This window comes from Tamandua tetradactyla, chromosome 23, assembly GCF_023851605.1.
Source record: "Tamandua tetradactyla isolate mTamTet1 chromosome 23, mTamTet1.pri, whole genome shotgun sequence".
Taxonomy (NCBI): domain Eukaryota; kingdom Metazoa; phylum Chordata; class Mammalia; order Pilosa; family Myrmecophagidae; genus Tamandua; species Tamandua tetradactyla.
In genome coordinates this window covers 10197449-10214922 of record NC_135349.1, presented here as the reverse complement: position 1 = coordinate 10214922, position 17474 = coordinate 10197449, and the positions used below count along the sequence as shown (strand labels likewise).

Sequence of the window (17474 nt, the reverse complement as noted above, 5' to 3'; positions counted from 1 at the left end):
GGCCAGCATCTCCTCTGAATTATACCCTGTCTTCCCCAGTCCTTACATCAGGGGGTGACCTCAGATCTGGGCCTTCATCCCCAACCCCACACACATTCCACCCCTTCTCTTTCAAGTTCAGCCCTGACGCCTCCTCTTCCAGGAAGCCCTCTGGGGGCTTCTCCACCTTCAATGAATGGGATGTACACTTGGCTGCTGCCAGAATCCGGACCCAAGATTCTGGACCTCCGGCCTTTGGCCTCAGGTGATGCCCAGGACTTCTGAACTTTCACTGGCCTTGCATTGCCTCTGTTCACAGCCACTCTATGGGGTGCAGCCATCATCACCCCCACTTTACAGATTAAGTGAATTAGGCCCAGAGAGGTTGAGTAACTTGCCCACAGTCACACAGTAGGTCCTCTCCCAGGAGTGGAGACAGGATTTGAACTCTTAAGCATGGGCCTCCTGGTGTATTTAAATTGATGGACAGGGCAAGGGGAAACTGGGAACAGTGCCCTGTCTGGCACTTGGATGCCTCCTGGTCTGCCCCCTTGGGCCCTGTCACACGTGACGAGGCCAGCCGTGTTAGCATGTTTCTGTCACTCGGGCTGTAACCTGCCAGGGCAATCGCCCAGACTCCTGAGCCTACCTCTGAGCGTCCATAGCTCAGCCCTCTGACCTGGCTCCCTCCCATCCTTGCTCCTTCCTCTCCTCTCCAGAAATGTCTTTGCTCCCATCCTCCTGCCTCTTGCCTCCTCCAGGGAGTCCTCTCTGCGCACCCCCAGATCTTCTGGTCCTGAGCCTGGACTCTGTCCCGGAGCCACTGTGTGATGGGGAGGAGGGAAGGGAGGGGTGAGAAGACTATTCCTGGGGGGCAGGAACCGTTTTTTCCAGGACCCACCCCCCCAGCTTGAGCATCTTGGAGGCCTGAGGGGGGGTGGTGGTGGTGGGGTGGGGGGGAAGTATGCTGGCTCTCAAACAGGAAGCCTGCAAAATTAGAATAAACATTTACTTAAACGCCTTCAAAATGTGACTTGTCTCAGCTTCATCCCCTGTTAAATTTAGTATTTCGAAACATGTCCGTGCACGGGAAAACAATGTGTTGGTCACATTTTCTCTCACTTCGGGAGAATTCCCAAGAGTCCCAAGAATGCATGATGTTTGTGGAAATGTCGTAGCCTTCAGCCAGCCACTTGAATGAGTCACGTGTACCTAAATAGCCTCAAAAGTGAAGTACTAAACTCTTTGCAAATATTTTTACAGTCTCCCCTCACCCCCCCAAAAAAATAAAGTTGGGGTATGGGTGCATTTCGATGTGTCTATTGGGGTGGGGCATGGGACCCGGCTGGTGCAGGTCCCAAAATAGTCCCACAAGATGGACGGGCCCCAGTGCACAGAGGTGGGCATTCCAGAAGTGCAGCTTTCTTTTTCTATCACTCTGTTTCATCTCGAGCAAAGCCCCGCTCCACAGAGGACTGGACTCTCTTCTCAGTCATTTAGCATCCAACCTGGCCCCCTGCCCTGGGGTAGCACCTGAGTGAGTGGCTCATCCTTGCCTAACCCTCTGTCCCTGTTCCCTGGGAGGCTGGGCATGGGGTGGCTGGTTGTGCTGGTCCCTCCTGTTCTCTCCTGGGCTCTACCCTCCTGCAACTCAAATGCTTTTTCTTTCAGATTTCCAAAAGCAGGCATTGAATCCCAAGAGGCGCTTCCTGTCCTGCGGTCATGGTGGCACCACTGTGACTTTCTTGAACCCTAGGCAGCTTTTGACTTGCACGGGCCCTTTCCTTAATGGAAAAAATACATATATATTTAAATTATGTATATATAACTATTTTCACCACTAATTTGGTATAAAGATAAACTCAATCCAGATTGGATTCATCATTATATATTATACACTCATTTTTTTCCCCTTTGGATTCTAAAGGAAACGAAAATGAATACATTTTCATGGATAGGTATGAATAAATGAATGAATGTGTGGGCAGGGATTTTTCATCCAGTTGCCCAAAATGGGTGAGTGGCAGAGGCAGTTTTTTTTTTTTTAACTTTTTTTAAAAACTTTTTTTATTAATTAAAAAAAATTAACAAACAAAACACTAAGATATCATTCCATTCTACATATACAATCAGTAATTCTTAATATCATCATATAGTTTCATATTCATCATTTCTTAGAACATTTGCATTGATTTAGAAAAAGAAATAAAAAGACAACAGAAAAAGAAATAAAATGATAATAGAGAAAAAAAAGATTATACATACCATACCCCTTACCCCTCGCTTTCATTTACCACTAGCATTTAAACCAAATTTAACATTTGTTCCCCCTATTATTTATTTTTATTCTATATGTTCTACTCTTCTGTTGATATAGTAGCTAAAAGGAGCATCAGACACAAGGTTTTCACATTCACAGAGTCTCATTGTGAAAGCTATATCATTATCAAGAAACATGGCTACTGGAACACAGCTCTACATTTTCAGGCAATTCCCTCTAGTCTCTCCACTACATCTTGAACAACAAGGTGATATCTACTTAATGTGTAAGAATAACCTCCAGGATAACCTCTCGACTCTGTTTGGAATCTCTCAGACATTGACACTTAGTCTCATTTCACTCTTCCCCTTTGGTCGAGAAGGTTCTCTGAATCCCTTGATGTTAATTCTCAGCTCATTCTAGGGTTTTTCTCAGTCCCTTGATGCTGAGTCTCAGCTCATTCCAGGATCTCTGTCCCACGTTGCCAGGAAGGTCCACACCCCTGGGAGTCATGTCCCACGCAGAGAGGGGGAGGGTGGTGAGACTGCTCGTCATGCTGGCTGGAGAGAGAGGCCACATCTGAGCAACAAAAGAGGCTCTTTTGGGGGTGACTCTTAGGCCTAAATTTTAAGTAGAGTTGACCTATCCTTTGTGGGGTTAAGTTTCATACGAACAACCTCCAAGACTGGGGACTTAGCCTATAGCTTTGGTTGTCCACACTGCTTGTGAGAATATCAAGAATTCAACTTGGGGAAGTTGAATTCCTCCCCGCTCTCACCATTCCCCGAAGGGGGCTTGCAAATACTTTTCCAGTCACTGATCAAATCACTCTGGGATTCATCAGGGCATCACTCTGGACAAACCAACAAAATCTCATGTCCTACCTGAGATTCCAAGTACTTATGACGTTCAATCAAACTATCTACATGAGTTATATTAGGAAATGCTCTAGTCAAAATATAAATTTTGTAACAAATAAACATTTTTTGCTTTAGTCTCACACATAAGGTGACATTTTAAAGTATTAATTATCATCTATTTTCAGCACCCTGCAATAATGACATTCCTTTGTTCTTCCTCATGCAAAAACATTTTTAAAATTTGTACATTGTACATTTCACTATTATTATACACTCTAGGCATTCCTAGATTATACCATCTCGTTCTTTAACATCTATCTTTCTTTCTGATTTCATTTATGTCCCCAGCCCTCCTCCCTCTATCATTCTCACATGCAGCTTCATTCAGTGCTTTAACATAATTGTATTACAGTTAGGTAGTATTGTGCTGTCCATTTCTGAGTTTTTGTATCCAGTCCTGTTGCACAGTCTGTATCTGCAGAGGCAGTTTTGGGGTAGGGGATGAATATGCTAATACCTGAAAATGTTCAACCCAATGAATTGCATACCTAAACCTTGTTAAAGTGGGAAATCATATGTTGTATTAGGTTACCACAATAAAATTTTTGTTTCAAAAAAGGAGATGGGATGCTGTTGGAAATTTTTACGACTGTTCCTGTTTTTATTTTTAAAAAAACAACATGTAGAATTGTAACCCATAGCAAACTCTGAAATCTGTTCTATAACTAATTGTTATGATGTGCTTTGAAATTTTTTGCTTTTTTTGTATATATGATATTTTTCACAAAAAAAGGAAAAAAAGTCGATTGTAATGATCAATATACAGCTATATGATGATACTGTGAATCACTGATTGCACACTTTGGATGATGACATGGCATGTGACTATATAATATATATCAATAAAAAAATGAACAATTAAAAAAAACAGCGAAGGTAGAAAAAATCATGGACTGATTAAACTTCAGCTAAGCATTGCTACTTATCATGGGTTGCCAAACCCCAACCAAAACCATTCCTGCCAACCCTAAAGAATACCTAGGGCTTTATATGAGATTCTACAAAGGTTCCATGCACTAAGATTACTTTCCGGAAACCTACAACCTCCCGATGGGTTCCTAGGCCAGATAAGTCCTGAAACCCAGAGGGGCCAGCCTCTCTAGAACACCAACTAGTTCCATCCCCCCATCCCATATAATCGTCAGCCCCTTTCCAACATGAAAAAGCTAGAATGGGCAGAGCCCCCAACTACCCCTAAAGATTGGGAGAAAGATCAAAGGAGAAGGTGGAGTTATAACAGAGACGGAAGGATTTAACAAGTGAGTATGACTGCTGAATCACTGTATTGATATTTCTTTTAGTCTCCAATATCTTGGAGCAGCTAGAAGGAAAAACCTAAAACGGTGGAATTGCAATCCATACCAAATTCTGAAATCTGTCCTATAACTAATCGTTGTGGTGTGCTTTGAAATGCATTGATTTTTGTATATACGTTATTTTTCACAATAAAAAAATAAATAAACAAATAAAAATGTATATCTGAGGGGAAAACAAAATGTCAATCCTTTGCATTTCCAAAACCCAAGACTACTCGTGCCACTCCTCTGCTCTAAAACCGTTACAGGTGGTTCAGTGGTAAAATGCTCGCCTTGCATGGGGGAGACCTGGGTTCAATTCCCGGACCATGCACCCAAAAACAAAACAAAAAAAACCAATGATGTAAAACCATTACAGAAGGCCCAAGCTCTAGCCCCGCATTCAAGGCTCTTTGCTGGCTGGTTCCTGCCTGATTTTTCAGTCTCATGTACCGTAGGCCTCCTGCACCTTCCTCATGGATGCTTCCAGAACACCCCTGCCTTCACCAAGCCTCCCTTCACTGGCTTCTCTTTCTCCCTTGACCCAGCTCAAATGTCACCTCCTTTCTGAAAAACCTAAGCCCCTTCCCTCCTCTACATTCCTCACTTACTTCTCTCCTGAAGCATTTACCCACCCTTCTTTGTCCATCTCTCTCCTTTAACTGTGAACCCCTGAGGGTGGGGACCCCAACTGGCTTTTCTGTGGCTCCCCTGTGCCCAGCACAGGGCGTGCACACAGCAGGTACTCAGTGCAGGCTGAATAAAAAGCAGATGGCTGAATGGATGAATGAGTGAATGAATGAATGAATGAGGGAGGGAGGAACTGAGGGCAGGGGTCCGCCCAGCAAAGGGCTCCCCCCGCTGCCCTTGCAGCCGTGACAGTGGAGCCAGGGCGGAGCCCTGCTGCCTGCTCCTCCCTCTGACTCAGTCCTCCCCAAGGACTGGTTTCTGGGAACGAGCTGAGCACTTGGCCGGCCTCCCTGGCCGAGGCCCCTGTTGACAGCGCTCTCCCCGCCAGTGCCCAGGCCCAGGGGCCACCCGGCCGACCACAGAGGGAGGCGGGGTCTCCTAGGGCAGTCGAGGTGGGGGTGGGGTGGCTCAGGGTGGCGGATGCCAGAGGCAGAGCTGAGAACAGCCAGGTGGTCCCTGGGCACGGAACCCCGCACTTCCCTTCTGAAGTGGACGTGCTGGAGGCGGCCACTGTTGGGGAACCCCAGGGCAAAGGGGGTGATAGCACCTGCAGCCCAGGTGGTTGTGAGGTTCAGTCAGGAAAACCATGTGGGTGCCCAGAGTCCAGGCTGGCATCTAGTGGGTGCTAACGGGATGTCACCTGGGTTGTGACATGGACCTTGGGTCCCTGGTCCCCTGAAAAAGCCGAGGAGCAGGGGAGGGAGGCGGCAGTGGGGCAGGTCAGTAAAGGAACAACATGCAGTGGACATGGCCACTCTTTCAGCTGCCCAGCCTCTGAACCCCTTCCTCTATGTGGGGCCGCCTCCCCCACTCCCTCCAGACCCCTCTTGTGAGGCAGGGTCCCTCCCAACTGGGTGCTAAGAGGCCAGGAGAGGGTGAGGGTGTGAGCGGTTGTGCAGCAGGGGTGGCAGCAGTGCCCAGCGTCCAGCGTCACGACACTGCCCTGAGCCACTTCTGGGACGTGATTTGGGGCGCTGCCCCTGGCCGTGAATGGCACCAAGGCTGGGCTCTCCTGCCCTCCCAGGAAGACCGTGTCACTCCACAGCTTTCTAGTGAACCCCTTTCTGGTGAAATTAGCGTTTGGAACTAAAACCCAGGGAAGTGTGGCCCCATACAGCTAAGAGGATGGTGGGTATCCCGACAAGAGTCTAGAGCCCAGGAAGGGGGGGGGGGCAGTTGGTCTGTCCATGCCCACTCTGTGTGGCACCCAGTGCAGTGGTGGTGGGGGCAGCTCCACTTTGGAACCCCCACCCTAGAAACATCTAGAAGATGGGGACCAGGTCCGAATGGGGTTTACAACCCTGGTGGGGGAGGGGTCCCGGCGGGAGCAGTGCACGTTGGCAACCCTGGGGGAGGGGCGTGCCAGGCAGACTGTTCTGGAAGATCAGCCATGGCTCGGGCCCCACGGGCCGCCCTGGGGGCTCCATGGGGCAGGAGATTCAGGCTCCGCTCAAGGCAGAGTAGTATGAGGGCAGACAGAAGGATCCTGAGAGGGGGTGACCCTCCCGGGCTGGGGGCAGCAAGATCTCGAAGTGGCGACACGCCCTTGAACTTGGTCTTCCCTGGCTTAGCCTCGGAGCCTGTGTCTCCAGGCTGGGTGAAGGAACTGGCCTGCAGGAACACCCCAACACTGACAGCACCCTAACGTCTAACTTGGAGAGGCGGTCCCTGCTCCCCCACCCACCCACCAGGTCTCAGGAGCTGCCCAAGGTCGGGGAGTGAGCCTCCTCTAACTGGCCTGGCCCCAACCCAGGGAGGTGGCGAGCTGGCCTGGGGGGGATGACAAAGCAGAGGGGAATCTCAGTAATCACGATGGCTGAAACCGCTCAGATAAACCATCTGAGAAAATAGGACCAAGTACCTCCCAAGAAACTGGTTATTTTTCCACTGATCACACTATTAAAGAGCAAAAGATTGATAGTGTGCGTATTGGTAGGGATGGGGAGCCGGCACCATGCTGCATGCCAGAAGCAGCAGAAACTGGAGCAACCACTGGCGGCAGGAAATGTGGCAAATCCTCTGGGATTCCCTCATGCACGCCTTCTGGCCAGGCAATACCACTTCTAGAAATTTATCCTTGGCTGCGCACATTCGCTCGTGTGCAAAATGATGTGTGAGCCAAGCAACTGGCGACAACAGTGTTGGTGAAAGCAGAAAGGAAAAAAAACCTGCCTGTCCACTATCAGAAACCTGTCCATACAAACTGAGCAAGTGGCAAAGAGAACAAGGATATTTTTTAATGTATAGACATGCCCAGCTCTCCAGTGAAAATAAGTGCAGTTGTAAGCATCTGTGTAAAAAGGGGGGGAAATATGCGATGGCTATTAATTACAGACTCTGTCTCTGGAGGCACAGAGGAAGTGGGAAGAGCAGATGCTTCTAGGGAGGACCTGTGTGTGGCTGGAACAGAAGAGAGAGCAGAGACTTACTTTTCATTGCAAGCCCTTCCGTATCTTGAATTAGAAGTTTGCATGTGTAGCACAAATAACAAAATAGGAAAACAAAATGTAGCAGAAACTAGAAGCTGTGTTTGGTGCTCACACACAATGGGTCTCCTGAGTATCCTTGGCAGGTGTTACTGTTCCCTCTTTGCAAGGATGAAATGCAACCAGCTCAGAGAGGTTAGAGAGGGTTTGGATCACCCAGCAGAGGCATGACCTCTAGATCTGTGAGGGAACCACAAAGGTGGACAATTCTAGAAACTCAGCTCTGGACACTGAGCCAAGTGGGAGGACCTAGCACCAGCTGGAAAGACCCCCATGGTCACGCAGTAGTGAGCTGGTCTCGTCAGGCTCTGCCTCTGGCCAGCTGTGTGACCTGACAAGAGCAGGTGATTCCCCTCTCTGAACCTGAGCGCCAAAGGGGAAAGGGGTCCCACACCGCGGGGGGTGCGGGAGGAGTAAGTGAGGTGACAACTGAGAAAGCCCCCTCCTTCCAGGCGAGTTATCAATAAAACCCAGATCTTTACAGCTTGAATGCGCTCGCTCAAAAGCTCTGAGTTGCCGGGGCACTGGAAGCCCGGCCTAGGCAGCTGCAAAGCAAACACATTGTTTGCTAAGTCCGCCCGCTGGCTCATCCAGCAACACTACATTTCTGGTGGGCCTCCCGCACGCACCCTCGGTGGCCGGCGCGGCCCGGTTTCCCCGCTCCTACCCCCGCCCCGCGCCTCCGAGCACACGCTCAGGCCCACACCCTCCGCGCGCCCGGGTCCTGCCACTCGCGGACCCGCGCAGGGCCACCCGGGGGATGGGAGTCTACCCCCCCCCGGAGGGGCTTGCCTGCCCCGCCCCGCCCCGCCCGTCCTCGCCCCCCCCGCGACCCCCCCCGCGGCCGCCCTGAGCACCCGAACCCTCGGCGCAGGTCCCGCCCCTGCCCGCTCCCAGGCGGCCAATGAGCGCCGCGGCCCGGGCGGGCCCCGCCCCACCCTGGGGAACCCCGGCCGCTGATTGGTCTATCCGGTCCCCGCACGTGGGGCGGGGGCGAGGGTGAATGAAGTGGAAGCGATTCCCACCTCGCCCCCGCCAGCCCCGCGCTGCCCGTCCCCTCCGCGCTCAGTTCCGCGCTCGCCCCGCGGCCGCTCGCTGCGCTGGTCCTGGCGGCCCGCTCCCCGCACCTCTCCCGGCCGGGACCCCGCGTCGCGGAGCCGCAATGGCCAAACGCAGTTCGCTGTCCATCCGCATCGTGGAGGGGAAGAACCTGCCCGCCAAGGACATGTGAGCGCGGCCGGGGGTGGGAGCCTCAAGTTTCCCGGGAGGGACGCCCGCCGCCCCTGACGCCTGCCCTTTGCGGGGTCCTCACGGCCCGGCTGCAAGTAGAACAGCGGCGACGGTGTGGCGAGTGTGCTCGCTGTGGGGGACTGGCGGGGGAAATGGGGACGCTTAGAAGATATGCTGGAGAGCCAAGGACGGGGGGTGACAACAGGGGGAGAAGGTGTCAGTGGGGGCCGGGGTCGGCCAGGGGGCTTAGTGAGCCGGGAGGGAGCAAACAGAGGCTCAAGGAGGCAAGGGGCTTTGATAGAACTGGAGCTTGGCTCAGGACATCTCAGGGGAGACAACTGGGTGAACTCCCCGGGGGTGTGGCTGGAGAGGGGTGGGATGCCCCCCAAAAGGAGTGGTCTTCCTCAGTACCCCGGAGTGTTCCTCTGAAACATGTCTGTCCCTCCTCTCCTCCTCTGGGCCCAGGGGCTTCCTTTAGTGCACTTGGGAAGGGAGGGACAGGCTTGAAGGGGAGGGGGTGGCAGCCAGGACTCCTTCACGGTGGGGGTGGGGGGCTGACTCCTAATCTTTCTGGAGCCCTCAGCCTTAGCTGAGTTATCGCCTTTAATTCTCACAACCACTCAGCAAGGTAGTTCGCATCATGCCATTTTGCAGATGAGGAAACTGAGGCTCAGAGACCTGAAAGTGCTGACTCTGAGTGGCCCAGCCTAGTAAGTGGCAGAGCAAGGACTTGGGTCCAGGTTTCCTAAGAGGTGCTGACATCTAGGGCTGATCCTGGGCCACACTGGGGGAGAAGGTGTCGGGGCCCCTTGTCCCACCCTTCGCAGGTGGTCCCTGGGCAGAGTTGCCAGGTTCTCCATCCTGGCTTCATCCTGGCTCTGCCACCAGCTCCCGGGTTTGCAGTCTTAGTCAGGTCCCTGCTCCCGAGTTCTCAGTTTCCCCTTCTGTATCTGGGGGTTGAAATCCCTCCCAGATGGACGGGGTGGAAAGCACAAAGCTGGAGGGGCGCTGGCTGCCTGGAGGAACATAAGGTCCAAAGTCTGCTGGGCTGTGAGCCTCCCCGCCCCTGGGCTCCTCAGCAGGCTCCAGAATGCAGAGATGGTGGGGGGATCGGGGGGGGGGGGGGGGGATCGGGAGGGGAACCTCTTAGCTCTCAGACGCGTACAGTGGCCCTGAGTTTCCCCGGCATGCTCAGCGCGGTGAGCAGTTCCAGTTCAAAGCCCCCTGGGCCTGAGAGGCCCAGCTCAGCAGTTGCTATGGCAATGGGTGAGGGATGGGTGTGGGCAATCTCAAGGTGGGTTTCTCTGCATCAGGGTGGGTGGGGCTGGGAATGGGGTCTCTGGGGTGGGAAGGCAGACAAGCTTTGAGAAGCGTGTCAGCCCCCGGGCCCAGCCTCGCAGCACCCCCCCATGCTGGCATTCGTAAGTAGGTCATCTTGGCCTCTGCTGGCTGGTAGTGGCTGGGAGGAGCAGCCCCTCTGTCTGTCGCCTCCCCCCGCATCCCTGCAGCAGCTGGCCCTAGTGCCCGGCTCCAGGCTCACAGCAACCTGGGGTGCTGGAGCCCTGGCCTGGGCCTACCTGGGATCCCCGGAGCCCGTTCCCCACCTGGCCTTGCCTCTGCACGGCTCAGGGACTCTGGGGACCCCCGAGTCCTGTTGTTTCCCCTACTGGAATCTTTTCCCTCACCCTGCTCCCCTGCCCACCCTACTCACCTCCCCTCCCACCTCAGCCCTGCTTTCCCCCTTCCTCTAACACAGTTGTGACCCAGCACCCCTCTCATTAAACTGGCCTCAGCTTCTGTGGGGGGTGGGGCTAGCTTTCCTTCAGGACCCTCCTTCATGGCCCCTCCTCTCCATCGCTTTCTCTGGCACCCTCGGGCAGGGGTCCTTGGCCCTGTTCTGTACCCGATAGCATTTTAGGTCTGCCTAGAGAAGCCCATGGTGCAGCAATTGCCCCCTCTTGGGTTGCCCCCTCTGCCCAGGAGGGCAGGACCGTGACCCACTTGTCTGGGCATTCCAGGCCACCTGGTCCACCGTAGCAGAGAAGAAGGGGGTGTGGGGGACCTTCCTATTTAATATTCTCATTAGCTCTACAAGGCAGAGGGGGAAACTGAGGCTCAGGATGTTGAAGTAGTTTGCCAAGGCTACACAGCAGGCAGGTATTCAAACCCACTCTGTCTGCTGCGGACAGACCTAGAATCCTGCGCAGACTGAGGTTGCAAGCTTGCTTGTGGGGCCTGGTGGGGAAGCCTCACAAATCCTATGCAAAACATCTGGCTGCCCAGATATAGGGAGTGCAGGGCCTTGGGGATCGCAGGGGCCCTTGTTGAGTGATCACTCAGCAGAGTGGCGCTGAGCTTGTCTCACTGTGCCTCAGCCAGCAGCATCCCTGCTAGCCAGGGCTTGCACGCTCCTGAGGACGGAGAGGTCCTCACATCCCATTGTGGCCCATCCTGGCTGAGAGAGTTGTGAGGAGTGAGCTGTCCCTACACAGCTGTCATCTGCCTCTCTGCCACTTGCACTCATTTTTTTTTTTAACTTTTTTTTACTGTATACTATAACATATATATAAAGCAAAGAAAGAAAAAAGGAATAGTTTTCAACACAGTCTTCAACAAGTAGTTACAGAACAGATCTCAGAGTTGGTCATGGGCTACCATACGATCCTTTCAGATTTTTCCCTCTAGCTGCTCCAGAACATTGGAGGCTAGAAGGAATAAATATATTTTTACCATCAAAATCAACTTTGTTTCTTTTTTGTGAAAAATAACATATATATAAAAAAGCAATCAGTTTCAAAGCAACGATTAGTTGTAGAACAGATTTCAGAGTTTGGCATGGGTTGCAATTCAACAATTTTAGGTTTTTACTTCTAGCTGCTCTAAGATACTGGAGACTAAAAGAAATATCAATTTAATGATTCAGAAATCATACTCGTTTGTTAAACCCAAACTTCTCTGTATAACTCCACCATCCCCTTTGATCTTTCTGCCATTCTTGAGGGGTATTTGGGTTATGCCCTTTCTAACTTTTTCATGTTGGAAGGGGCTGTCAATAATAAGGGGTAGGGAGATGGAACTAGTTGATGTTCTGGAGAGGCTGGGCCCTCTAGGTTTCAGGGATTATCTGGTCCAGGGACCCATCTGGAGGCTGTAGGGTTCTGGAAAGTTACCCTTGTGCATGGAACCTTTGTAGAATCTTATATATTGCCCTAGGTGTTCTTTAGGATTGACTGGAATGATTTTGGTTGAGGTTTGGCAAGTTTCACACATGAGTTTTTGTCCCTCATAAGGCCTTAGGAAGAAGTCTCTGTACTCGATCACCACCAGCTTTCAGAGCCCGCCTGCGCCTACCATATTTCCTTCTTGCTGTCTCCCATCCCTGGGTCCCTCGATCAGCCAGGCAGGAGCTGAGTCTCACAGGGACTGGGGACCCACTGGCTCCTACATCCAGTGGCCCTGGGGACAGGCCCAGGGCTATTTTGGGGTTTTCCGTGATCCTCCCCCTTCTGCAGCCTGTAAACTGCCACAGCCCTAAATATAGAGGCCCTGCGAGCAACCAGGCTGGCCCAGTGGCAACTGGCTGGGGAAGGAGAAGTAGGCAGGGGAGCAGTCCAGGGGCCTCACCAGGGCAGAGGCCAGTGAGTGGGAAGGGGCATAGGTCCCAGAGCTTGCCAGAGAGTCAGCTATGCTGGGCTCCTGGGGATCAACCGGGGGTTCTCTACCCCAAAGAGACCCTCAGGCCAGAAGGCAGTACAGGGCAGAGATTGCCCAGTGATGGGGGCATCTCAAAGGAGTTACCTGATGCTCTGGGGCAGGGCCCCCTTGCTGCCACCCACATTGACCTCTCCCTCCTTCCTCTGAGAATCCTGTACAAACCCGTGTGTGGCTCCTGGGACTTCAGACCAGACTGATGTCTGGGCACTTAGGGGCTGATTGCTTGAGGCCTGGAGTCTCCTGGCTTTGGGGTGGTGGGATGCAAGCTAGGGTAGTCACAGAGGGCTCCTTGGAGGAGGGGGTTTTCGAGTGATTGAGGAGGGGTGTATTACAGGCAGACGGGCAACGAGGCCCAGATGGTGCTAACGTTTATCAAGTACCTGTCATGGGCTGGCCCTCTCACTTTCATCATTTCCAGGACCCAGGGCAGCTAGCTTATGAGCTGGGAACACAGCTCATAGGTGGGAAAGCTGAGTCCAGGCAGAGATTTCCAATCGGCTTCAGGAGAACTTTTTGAGATGTTTGTTCCGAATGACTTCCTTGGCTGGAAGAGCCCCTTTGGAGAAGGGAAGCAGGGCTTGGAATTCCCCAGCCTCTGACATGCAAATATACTTCCTTTTTCTGGGCTTCAGGCAGAAGGGCCAGTTGTGTAGACAGTTTCCACCGTCTCTGCCATAGTTCCAACTCTGGGCCTAACTGGACGCCCTGCCTAACCCCAGAAGACCCCAAGTTAGAAACGAGCCGTCCCTGGTCTACCTTCCTCATTCCTTGCCTTTTCCAGGGTAGCCTGTTGTTTTTGTTCACTCAGTCAGTCACTCATTCATTCAACAAACCCTCACAGGTCCGAGGTGGAGGAGAGCAGAGGGGAGAGGGCAGGCAGCTGGATCCCAGGGGAGGGCTTACTCCTAGCCTGTGGGACAGTGAAGGGTTCTTAGGGGAGGGGGTGAAGCTGGGAGAAGTGGGAGAACACTGCAGGCGGGAGGCATGCGGGGGCAAAGGCTAGAGGGAGAGCGTATAAGGGGCTAGACTCCTATGATAGGAGCCTGCCTGGGGCTGTTGCTTGGACACAGTCTTGTACCTGCTCTCCTGGGGACAAGAGGGTAGGGTGGGCTGGGGACAGGCAGGTAGGTGCCGTGAGCAGTGACGACCCCCCAGCTCCCCACTTCCCACCTGGCCAGGCTCTTCCTTGGTTACAGGACCCTGCCTTCCCCTCCCCCTCACCCCTCCCAGACCTGGGAACATGTTCTGGGCTGAGGAGCCTTGGGCCCCAGTCCAGGGATTTTACTGCCCTTTTCCTGGGGTCCCTGAGGGTACTGCCTGAGAAGCCCCGCCCCTGACCCCGCCTCCCCCTGGCCTCCCCGTCTTGCAGCACCGGCAGCAGCGACCCCTACTGCGTGGTGAAGGTGGACAATGAGCCCATCATCAGGTACTGCCCGCAACCCCTTACCCAGGACTGCAGGGGTGGGGGTGGGCCTCCGCTCTCAGCGCCCCTGGCCTCCCCTGCCCCTTCCACCTCCAGCGAGGGCTTGGAGCCTCTAACTCCACGGGGCCCCTACCGTGCCCGGACACTGCTCCTAGGAGGTGAGAAAGACCCACCTGGAACACATCCTGCTAATTGGTAACTTTGACCCCCACCCAGAGATCCCTGGGGGCTCTGGGCCTCTCATTGGCTCTAGTCATCCTTTTTTTTTTTTGACTTCTTTACAAGCCCCTTGAGGGTGATGACGTAATTATACAGAGTCAGCCTTTATGAAGCTCTGCCAGGCCCTGTGCTCAGCGTTTTCCAGCCCATTTAACCCTTACAGTGAGCTACATGCCCATTTACAGATGAGGAAACCGAGGCTTAGGGAGACTAAGTAACTTGCTCAAGGTCACATACCCAGTAAGGGGTGAAGTCACGTGGGGACCCAGGACTGTGTAACCCCAAAGCCTGAGCTCCCTCCACAGTGCTCCTCTCCCCTCTCTGGTCCTTGCTCTAACTCAGGGGGCCCCCTCTGTCCAAGAGAACCCTATAGTGACTAGCCCCCATAAAGACTTCTCTCCAGGCTGGGGTTCCCTAGTCTGCACCCAGGAGGGCCCCTTCCCCTGGATGCCCCTTTCTCTGTTGTCTCCACCATCTCTGGGCCAGGGGCTTTGTGTCTCACCCCCTCCCTCATCCAGGCCCCTGCCTCCAAGTTCACGGCCAGAGCCGTCTCGGTGGCTCTGTCTGCCTAGTGCTCGCTGCTGACCCCACGTCCCCAACTGCAGAGAGAACCCCAGGCTTTCTCCAGATTCTCTCCAAACCCAGACAGCATGGAGGGAGAGGGTCTGATGGGGCTCATTGTCTCAGTGATATACAGGGGAACTGAGTATTCAAGTGGCCTGCTCAGGACGTGGCTGGGGTGAGCGTGGTCCCCTGAGACTTCATCGAGGTCCTGGGGGGCTTCAGCTCTCCCTACCCTCCCCCCTACCTCCACATACCCTGCTGAGTCCCAGGAGTTAAAAGGCTCCATTCCTTGGAGGTTTGGCCAGAGCTGAGTGGGGCCCTGAACCTCTGCCCCCAGGTGTCCACCCCTCCCAGCAGGAAGTCCTGGCTCCAGAGTCAGCATGGCCACCCCCCTGCCTCCACTCTCAGCGAGCTGGTTCCCCATCGGGGGCCAGGGTAGGCATGTGGTCCTGGCCCTGCCACTGTCCAGCTGTGACCACATCTGCTCTTAATATCCCCACACGTAAAGTGGCCTGAGAGCTACAGCCCTGAGTCCCTCTCAGGGCAGAGGGGAAGCTCAGGGAGGGAGTGACTAGTGGTAGCGGGTGGGTCTGGGACAAGATGAAGACATCAAAGGACAGAATCTGTGGCTGTTACCAGGGGTGAGAGGGGACTTGGGGAAAGGTGGGCTCAAGTCACGCAACCCCGCTCACCCCAGCCTGGGGGTGGCCTGGGCGGGTGCTGAGGGGCCTCTCCTATAGGACAGCCACTGTGTGGAAGACGCTGTGCCCGTTCTGGGGCGAGGAGTATGAAGTGCACCTGGCACCCACCTTCCACGCCGTGGCCTTCTACGTTATGGACGAGGATGCCCTCAGGTGGGGGGACCCCACTCTGATGCCTGGACTCTGCCCTCTGCCCCTTCCCTGGTCCATTTCACTGCTGGATCTACTGGTCACTTTGAATTCTTTTGGCCATCAGAGGGAGGGGGAGCCCCAGAGGACTGGGGGTGGGGAGGGGCGCAGGGTATGAGTGTGTGGGCTAGACGTGTGGACACATAGTGCACACCCCACATTGTACCTGTGCAGGTGTGGGGGTACAGGCACAGGTGCGCGTGGCTCTGTGTGCATGGGGCGTGAGCTCTGAAATGGGCACCCATGTCAGCCCGGGGACTCATGAGAGTGTCCAGAATCCAGTGCCTGCAGGAGTGGGGGCTCTTTGAAGCTGGCCCTTAGCATGGGTCCTGCTCCACGGCCAGGGTGATTGGGGTGTCCACCCCCACGCTCCCCACTGGCCCTGACCCGGGTGGGAGAGGGTCCTGCCCAGCACTGACTCTGGCACCACCCCCACCCTCCCAGCCGGGACGATGTCATCGGGAAGGTCTGCCTGACTCGGGACACCCTGGCAGCCCACCCGAAGGGTAAGAGCCCAGGAAGGAGTCCAGGGCTGGCTCCTGCTTGCCCACCCTCCATCCCACCCCAGTCTGCCCACTCCCTGGTCTCCCTGGCACCCGGCACCCCTCCCTCTAGGCTCCTTCAGGTCCTAGGCCCTGGGAAAACCATTTCTAATCACCACCGCCCTGGGAAGCCTGGGCCTGTGCCCATCTCCTGCAGCCCCTGCCTCTGGGCCCCGGGCTCCCCTCTGCCTGTGCCACCTCCCCGCTGCCCCCGCCCCAGGCAAAGAGGCAGTGCTAATAGTGGCATCTGAGGCCACTGCAGGCAGAGGGAGGAGCTCCTTCCACTTCACTGTGGAGGTCTGGGGACCCCTCCTCCCAATCAGGTGGTTCCATCTGTGGCCTGTGGGGTCCCCTTGGCCTGGACCCCAGTGTCACTCTGCCTAGTCTGAGGGGTCCTGCCTGAGGGGTTGAGCTGGAGCCAGTCCAGGCGGGAGGAGCCCTGTGATTATCCGTGGGCTATGGACATTGTTTTGAGCTGTCAGCCCTGTCCCTGCCTCACTGTGTGACCTGGGGCACATCCTGCCCTCTCTGGGCTGAGTCCCCTTTACCGAGGGGGACTTGTTTGTCTGAGTCTCTGCAAGCTTCTCACAGGCCTCCCCCTCCACACCTGCTCCTGTCTGTGAGCCTGCGGGGGTGGAGAAACCACTCTGCTGACTCATGGATTCTCCTGGCCCCTGCCAGGCCTGAGTCCTTCTCTTGCCTGCAGTCCCTGTGGCCCCGTGATGCCATTCCTGGGGTCTCAGAGTCCCTTGTCGTTTCCCCACCTGGGACTCAGTCCCCCCCCCCCACCCCCAGTAGCCCTAGGAGAGAGGCACTCCCCCCACCCGGTTTTAAGTGGGAAACCGAGGACAGAGGGTGGTTCCATGACAGGTTGGGACAAAGCTCCTGAATTGAGCCTGGCACAACAGGAGGGCCTGGGCCCTGCAGTCGCCAGGGCTGGGATTCTAATCCTGCCTCTCCCAACAGCTGTTGCTCAGCGTCTGAGCCTCAGTTTTCCCATCTGTGACTGGGGATAACAGCCCCTGCCATCCGGGGGCCTGAGAGGACTCTGAGGGGTGAAGGGTGTGTGTGAGAGGGGGTTGCCGGGTCCCCCGCTGAGCAGTGGCCCCACAGGAGTCAGCGGGTGGACCCACCTGATGGAGGTCGACCCTGACGAGGAGGTGCAGGGCGAGATCCACCTGCGGCTGGCGGTGGCACTGGGGCCCGGGGCCCGCCGGCTGCGCTGCTCTGTGCTGGAGGCCAGGTGAGGAGTGGGGGCCCCA

At 54.7% G+C, this 17474-nt stretch overlaps 1 protein-coding gene across 1 annotated transcript in view; it reads left to right on the top strand.

The window, feature by feature from the left end:
* The first annotated feature begins 8692 nt into the window (after positions 1 to 8692).
* Positions 8693 to 17474, top strand: part of LOC143667087 (ras GTPase-activating protein 4) — a 30809-nt gene continuing 22027 nt past the window's right edge. Inside the window, exons 1-5 of the mRNA XM_077140869.1 lie at positions 8693 to 8857; positions 13944 to 14000; positions 15521 to 15634; positions 16115 to 16176; positions 17326 to 17455. Of these exons, the coding sequence (XP_076996984.1) occupies positions 8793 to 8857; positions 13944 to 14000; positions 15521 to 15634; positions 16115 to 16176; positions 17326 to 17455 (428 nt within the window). The 5' untranslated portion in view covers positions 8693 to 8792. The remainder of the gene's footprint in view (positions 8858 to 13943; positions 14001 to 15520; positions 15635 to 16114; positions 16177 to 17325; positions 17456 to 17474) is intronic.